Source organism: Mirounga angustirostris, unplaced genomic scaffold, assembly GCF_029215605.1.
Source record: "Mirounga angustirostris isolate CCGP_5_RB_7025 unplaced genomic scaffold, mMirAng1.0.hap1 SCAF_12, whole genome shotgun sequence".
Classification (NCBI taxonomy): Eukaryota; Metazoa; Chordata; class Mammalia; order Carnivora; family Phocidae; genus Mirounga; species Mirounga angustirostris.
The window spans coordinates 48,389,033-48,395,975 of record NW_026991720.1 but is presented as its reverse complement, the minus strand read 5'-3'; the positions used below and the strand labels follow the sequence as shown (position 1 = coordinate 48,395,975).

General features: G+C 56.9%; 1 protein-coding gene and 1 long non-coding RNA gene across 3 annotated transcripts; one reads left to right on the top strand and one right to left on the bottom strand.

Moving 5' to 3' along the window:
* Nucleotides 1–3,608, top strand: LOC135362097 (uncharacterized). The gene is made up of 2 exons (XR_010406464.1): nucleotides 1–394; nucleotides 981–3,608. It is a non-coding gene; the product is annotated as an uncharacterized LOC135362097 (long non-coding RNA).
* On the bottom strand, nucleotides 2,457–6,849 carry HOXA7 (homeobox A7). 2 transcript variants are annotated; one of them, XM_064575137.1, is made up of 3 exons: nucleotides 6,660–6,849; nucleotides 4,971–5,558; nucleotides 2,457–3,998 (listed from the first exon to the last, which is right to left on the bottom strand). In XM_064575137.1, exons 2-3 carry the CDS (start codon nucleotides 5,347–5,349, stop codon nucleotides 3,664–3,666), a joined length of 714 nt encoding a protein of 237 aa, XP_064431207.1. In that variant the 5' UTR covers nucleotides 5,350–5,558; nucleotides 6,660–6,849; the 3' UTR covers nucleotides 2,457–3,663. The 2 variants fall into 2 exon arrangements, with proteins under 2 accessions (XP_064431207.1, XP_045720483.1); XM_045864527.3 differs by lacking the exon at nucleotides 6,660–6,849 and having other exon boundaries at nucleotides 4,971–5,764.
* Between the last annotated feature and the right edge of the window lie 94 nt (nucleotides 6,850–6,943).

The window sequence follows — 6,943 nt, the reverse complement described above, 5'->3', positions numbered from 1 at the left end:
TGTGCCACCGCGCCACATAAAGCCGACGCCCCCGGCACCCTCCGTGCCTCCTCCCCGGCGGCTCCACAGTCCTCTCCCCGCTCGCGGAAAGTGGGGCGTGCGGTCGCCAGCCGGCTGCGCCGAGGTGGGTGGGGGGTCCCCCTATCGCCCAGACTCGGTTTGCGTCCTTCCTTCAACCTTAGCTGCGGCCCCTGCCACACTCAATAACACCACTACATTCTCTGCACCGAAACTTCCCGCCAAGCAACACCCAGTCAATTAACCCCATCCTCTCCTCCAACACAGAGTACCACCCACGCACCTAGTCCCTCTCCCCGCGCTTCAGACCACCTCTGTCATCGGAAAACCGCGTGAAGGGAAAGCAGGCAATCAGCAGAGGAACCTGGCTGAATTAGTAAGTTTTTGTTTGTTTTTTCCTCATTCTACCTTTCTCTCCAGAAACCGATTCCCTCGGAACAGAAGGTGCTGTGTTGATACTAATAAAACGCATGTCAATTAATTCACTCCGCCCTCACCTCTTCCCACCTCCCCAGGTTGGGAACTGTCACCAGGTGTTGGGGAATTCAGTCGAGCCAATTGGGTCATGAATGGAAAAAAAAAAAAAAAATCCAAACCGGAGAGGCTGGTTGGGAACGCTGAGTGCAGGGCCACTTCTTTTGGGGCTCGGCAAGGTCGCTGGGGAAGAGGAGAGAGAAGACCACAGTGCTCCTGCCCCATGCCAGGACGCTGTGCCACGGAAGGAAGGTTTACTGCCATGGTGAACCAGGGAGAGGAGAGAGAAAGGGAGTGTGTGTGTGTGTGTGTGTGCGCGCGCGGGCGTGTGCACGCGCGTGTGATGGGGGCAAGTGTGAACGGTGAGTGTGGGCGAGGGTGAGTATGCCCCTCTTCAAAGCCGCCCTGGGTGCCCTCTCCCACCGCCGCTGGAGCCGGCTGCCATCTCACCACCTTTGCTCTTGTCTCCCCACATGTCTCACCTTCAGATGGCGGCTCCCAGAAGCTCCTGCCCCTCTGACAGCTGTCGCTTGGGCAGCCGGGGAGACGAATCGTCCTCCTTCCTGGTGCCAGAGGACGCAGGAAATTAGCCAGGTTGCGAGTTGCAAAGCGGCCGCCGCGGCGCCGGGAACTGGACGCGCCCCACCTCCAGCGGGAGCGGCGGGGTCGGGCCGGGCCAGGGCCTCGTCTCGCTCGCCATCGCTGGACAAAGCGCAGCCAAGGCCAGCTGGAAGGCAGAGCTCCGAAGCAGGCAGGACGGAGCGGAGCAAAAGAATGCGGCTCTATTCTCGCAAGGGAAATTATAAAAAAGTTCATGTTCACGGTTCCCATCCACATGACCGACAGCGGCCAATGGAAGGGCCGAACAACTCATAAAGTTGTATTGCAAAGTTGTAAATTTTCATAAACAACAACGGATTTATGACCCTTTCCCCATCACTAAGAGGAGGCAGCTCTTACACCGGCGCCATCTTACCACCGAGGCCGCCCCGACTTGGGGCCGCAGGTTTAACAAACCCAGTTGGGCTGGGTTTTATTAAAAGAGCAATAAGAAGCGGGCCCAACCTAGGCAGGACACTGGAGTCGAGGTCTTCGCCTGCCGAGCTCAGGCTATTCTGCGCTGTCCCCATCGCCCCTCACCCCTACCCAGACCCTCCACCTTCCCCGCACCCGGACGCCCTCGCCAAGGCTCGGCAGCCCGGGTCTGCGGGGCCCCTGCCCCTTCCCATATCCCTCATTTGCAGTGCTGTGCCTGGGCGCCCTTGCTTTGCCTGAATGCAGGGTGGGAGGGGGGCTGCGTCAGAGGTCCTGAATCCCACCTCCTAGCATGGGGCCGTGTTCAGGACTCATGGAAAATTCGGGATCTTGGCAGGGTGGTGTGCCCACCCCACAGCCGTACAGGAAAGGGTGGATTTTGGATTCGCTCATGGAATTTGTGGAGGGTTGTTTTTTTTTTTAAGGGAGATTCATAGAATATAATGTATCATTGAAGATTCCATTTTCAAGAGATCTGGAAGATGTTTGTGCACACACACAAAACCAAGATGAAAATCTCCAGAGAAATGCACATATATAATTATGGACACACAGAAATGCACACACTCAATTATGGACACAGAAATACATGCAACTATTTACACCAGAAACACATGCACTCAATTTTGGACACAGAATTACATAAAATCACTGACTTGGGTAGTAATACACACAGACGTATATAAAATACACATACAAAAGAGGTACACACATACCTATACAAATCCACACCTTAGAATCCACACAAAAAGGGACTCGACACACACATACACCAATACATGGACACTCAACACTTGGACCTTATTTGTCCTTCCACTTTTGCTTCCCCAAAGCCCCTGTGGGCATCCAGACATAGCAAACTGTGGCTAGGCTAACCCCAGCCAGGTTTCCCTCTCTTTCCCAGGCCCCCCTGTATAAAGCAGTCCACATTTTTTTGTCACCAAGCATCTTTATTTTTCTGTTACATAAAACACGGTTAGCTGGGCAAGACAGGAAGTGTGCCTTCCCATTCCTGGAACCCCAAGCTAGAGCCTACAGGGACAAGGGGGACGCAGGACAACACAAGAGATGAAGGGCATTGGGAAGGGCATCGGCCCTCCCCACCAGCTATAAAGTTAGCTCAAGACAACACACCATGCTACAAAGTCACCCCATTAACACATCCTTCCCAAATCAAGACATTGCCTTACAAATGAGCTCCAAGACTATATAAATGACAAAAAAAAAGTCTTGTTCAAATATACAATATTTGCTATTGTAGGAAAAGTCAGGGTGTACATATTCAACATGGCTGGACAGTAGGACATAGGGGCCAGGGGAGGTGCAGGGAGGCTGGGAGCATCTCTGCAGTCCTACTAAGCAGAAGCTAACCCAGAGATCTGCAGCTAGCTTGGGAATGCTCCCCTCCAGAAGTAGGGGTAATGGGCCTGAACTTCAGGGGCCCAGGCCAGAGAAGGAGGGATTCTAGGTTGCAGCACTTAGAATGCTTTGGAATAAATATATTATTTTTCAATTTAAATAGAAGCCAATACCCTGGTCCCCGGACCCCAGCACCTTCTCCATGCAGCCTCAGGGACCCCAAAGGCTGCCAGGCAGAAGCAGGAGGGGCCTGACGGGGGAAGGGGCCGACACTAGGTAGCAGGCGAGCCAGTGAGCACAAAATAGGTAGTTTGGGAGGAGTAGGTAGTACTGAGAAAATCAGGTCCTTGCCGGTATGGAGGAGATGCTGGGTGTCTGCCAGTGTTGGGACACGTCTGGGCTTCCTGGGAGTGGAGGCCTACCGGGGCTGGGCCCATAGGTAGTTTGGGGTGCCTCTGGCCGAGGCCTGTGCTAGGTAGTATTTTCGCCGTGCCAGCGCAGAGCTGGTCGGACTGGGGTTAGGGAGGGTGTCTGCTGGGGATCCTTGGGGGCAGAGAGATCCCCAAGGGGACCCAGTCTAGGCGGCTGCTCGGTCCAGAAAAGATGGGAGCTGGAGTGGGTAATGGGGCAGATGGGTGCAGGTTGGGGACTGGGTTGTTTTTTGTTTTTTTTTTTAACGTTTCTTTTTATTTTTTCCACTTTTGTAAATAAAATCAATGAGTCTCTAAAGACGCTTTTCCCGACTGTCTGGTGCAGCCAGGGCCCCGACTTGGCCCCTCATTCCTCCTCCTCTTCGTCGTCATCTTCTTCGTCTTCGTCCTCATCATCGGCCTTGTCAGCCTTGTCGGCGGCGGCGGCGGCGGCAGCGGCGGCGGCGGCGGCGGGCACGGCGCCCTCGGGGGCTGCGGCCGGACCCTCATCCTTATGCTCTTTCTTCCACTTCATGCGGCGGTTCTGGAACCAGATCTTGATCTGGCGCTCGGTGAGGCAGAGCGCGTGGGCGATCTCGATGCGGCGGCGCCGCGTCAGGTAGCGGTTGAAGTGGAACTCCTTCTCCAGCTCCAGCGTCTGGTAGCGCGTGTAGGTCTGGCGGCCCCGCTTCCTGTCGGGCCCTGGGAGCAGACACGCGGACACATGGACACATGGACAGACAAACCAACAGAGACACAGACGGGACAGTGCATTAGCCAGGCCGCCGTCCCAGAGCCTGCACCTTTCTCCCAGCGCTGACCTGGGCGCGCGTCCCCCCTAGGCCCGCGCCCCCCGAACGAAGCTGGGGGAGGAGCGGGAGCGTTAGCGGAAGACCCCAACTGCGGTGCCAGACGGGCAGGCAGCTCTGTGAGGAGGAAAGGCGCAGAATCCCAACTTTACAACCGCCCTTTCCAGCCGGCTAGGCTTCCACAATGTCCTGCTTCCCCCTGACAAAGGGAAATTGTAAATATAGAGTGTGGGCAAGTGGGAGACGCTGCGCTTTTGCCATTCAAAGGGGAGCTGGGCCGCTTCCCCCGCCCCTTGCTAGGCAAGTGGGTGACCCTCGGGCGGTCCGCACTCCAGGGGCGCCTTTCCTCCCTAGAAGACCGCGCCCCCATCCCCGGACCTTCCGTGGGCACTCCGACCCCCTGTCCCCGCTCTCGTTTCCCACCCCTCCTTTAACTGGCCCCTGGCACAGGGGCGTAAGAGGGGCCCTGATGAAGGGTTTGGCTCTTCCTGCTTTTGAAATAGAAAAGCCGGGCCAAAAGGAAAAGGAGGAGGGAGGGAGAAAAGAAAGGGAGAGAGAAAGAGAATAGCGAACAAAATATTAAAATTCCAAGGCAAATGGAGTTAAATAAATTTACGAGGATCGCACCCATTAATTGGGTCATAAAAAGTTTTATGAGCCTCATTTACATACAATGCTACGGGCTCTCCACGCTATGGCGCCTTGACTCTAATTAAAACCAGAAAGGCAGCGCCGCCAGGAGTCACGGGGCCGCCGGCTCACAGTCGCCTCTCTCTGCGCTCTGCGCTCCGCGCTCCCCAGCCCCGCGCTCCCCGCTGCCTGTCCGCCCGCCAGTCCACCCGGCCAGCCTAGCTGCTTCGCCTACCTGAAGACCGCATCCAGGGGTAGATGCGGAAATTGGCCTCGGCCGGGCCGTGCAGCGCGCCTTCGTCCGCCTTGTCGCAAGCGCCTTTGGCGAGGTCACTGCAGAGCCCGGGGATGTTTTGGTCGTAGGAGGCGCAGGGCAGGTTGCCGTAGGCGTCGGCGCCCAGGCCGTACCCGGACGCGAAGGGGCTCTGATAGAGGGGGCTGTTGACATTGTACAAGCCCGGTACGGTGGAAGCGAAGGCGCCGGCGCCCGCCCCGTAGCCGCTTCTCTGCGAGTTGGGCGCAAAGGAGCAAGAAGTCGGCTCGGCATTTTGGAACAGAGAAGCCCCCGCCGTATATTTGCTAAAAAGCGCATTCACATAATACGAAGAACTCATAATTTTGACCTGTGATTTGTTGTCCGGCAGCTTTCAGTGTCGGTTTTACGAGGTAGCGTGATATATGATAACATTACACCCCCAGATTTACACCAAACCCCATTTTCTTTTGGACGGAGCTCGCCGCAGCACGTGACCGCCCACATGACCGCCTCCGCCAATCTCAGCAGCCCTCACAGGTGGTCTTGCTCCGCGGGGCCCGCGGCAGCCTAGAATGGAAGGGGAAGAGGCTCAAATATGTGGCCAACGAATCTGCCTGCGCCCGGCCGGCCTGGCGCGTCCCGCGGGAAAAGGACCCCGAGGCTCCGTGCGAGGGCTCAGCCCCCCGCAGCGTGGACCCCTGGCCTGCAGAGGCTGCGCGGGGTTGGCCGGGCACAGCCTCCGTTAGCCTATTACCGAACTCTGGACCAAGCCTGCAGGCCCTCCCGACCCCTGTCCTGGGGACCCAGCCTAGGGAGGTTGTCTACACTCTGCGCACCCGCCCGCCCCGCGGCAGCCCACGGGCAAGTCTCAGCTCCCGGCAAATCGGTTCTTTGCCCCCTTCTCCCCCCGCCCCCCACCCAGGTCCACTGGGCGATAGGCCCACTTAGACTATGATCCAGATGGGGCCGGCGCAGCGTCGCTTCCAGCTGCAGCGAGAACGCCACCGCAAACTGGAACCATGTGGTTCGAATAAAGTCAACGTCTCCCAGCTTCCTTTCCTTAATCGGCGGCACACTGTTTATCCGCCTTAAAGGAAGCAGTGAAATATTTAACTATTAATGAGCCTCATTTGCCAACAGATTTATTAATGTGGGGTTCCCCTCCCTCCTCCTGGACACCGCTGTCCTGGCAGGCTCTGTGCATTCGCTCCTGGGCACCTGGCTGGCCTCTGGCAGCCTACGAAATAGCTGGACACTCTTTTGTCCTCCTTGCAGACTCTGGTTCCCCCTCGCTCAAGGGGAACCAAGTCTCTTTCCCCCAAGGTTGGAGGAACCTCAGACCCCACACCTTTCCAGGTACCCCTAGCGCTGGGACTTTTCTGGAAGCCTTCACCGGGGCCACCCACGGGCCTCTGCCAGCTCCTCATGGACTTGAGTGCCTGGGAGAAAGCAACACATACTTTAGAGCCAGTTTGAGAGGAGAGAAAGGGGCCCAGGTGCCTGGGGGCTTCAGCCCGCTATTCTTTTGGAGACCCCCCAAATAGGGGGACCCCTCTAGAAAGACCACCCAGTTCTGGCGGCTTCACATTTCCAAGACTGGCTCACAGAGAGCAGAACACATTATAGTCTCCCTCCTTCCCATCCAGGCCCCCAACGCGTGGAGCTTACCTTTCCAAGCCTCCAACCCCTGCGCAGGGTTGGACCAGCCCAAGCCCCTGCCGCCCACCGCTTGGTGGAGTGTGGTGGGGCGAACCCTTCCCCTAAACGCCTCATAAACTGCTCAGGCCGCGCTGGAAGCCCAGGCGCCAGGTCAGTATGCCTTTTACTGCTTAGCTCGATTGCACACCATAAACCCGACCTCACAATGGAATTGCCCCGGAAATTCTCCTCTAAATTATAGAGTTTGGTTCCTTGTGTACAAAGCACTTCCCATCACTTTCAGAGAGTCCAGG

Excerpts from the sequence above, each read along its gene's own strand:
- HOXA7 (XM_064575137.1), bottom strand. The coding sequence starts at position 5,349 with ATGAGTTCTTCGTATTATGTGAATGCGCTTTTTAGCAAATATACGGCG. Across the intron at positions 3,999-4,970 it reads CCCCTGGATGCGGTCTTCAG|GGCCCGACAGGAAGCGGGGC; the intron begins GTAGGCGAAGCA and ends GTCTGCTCCCAG.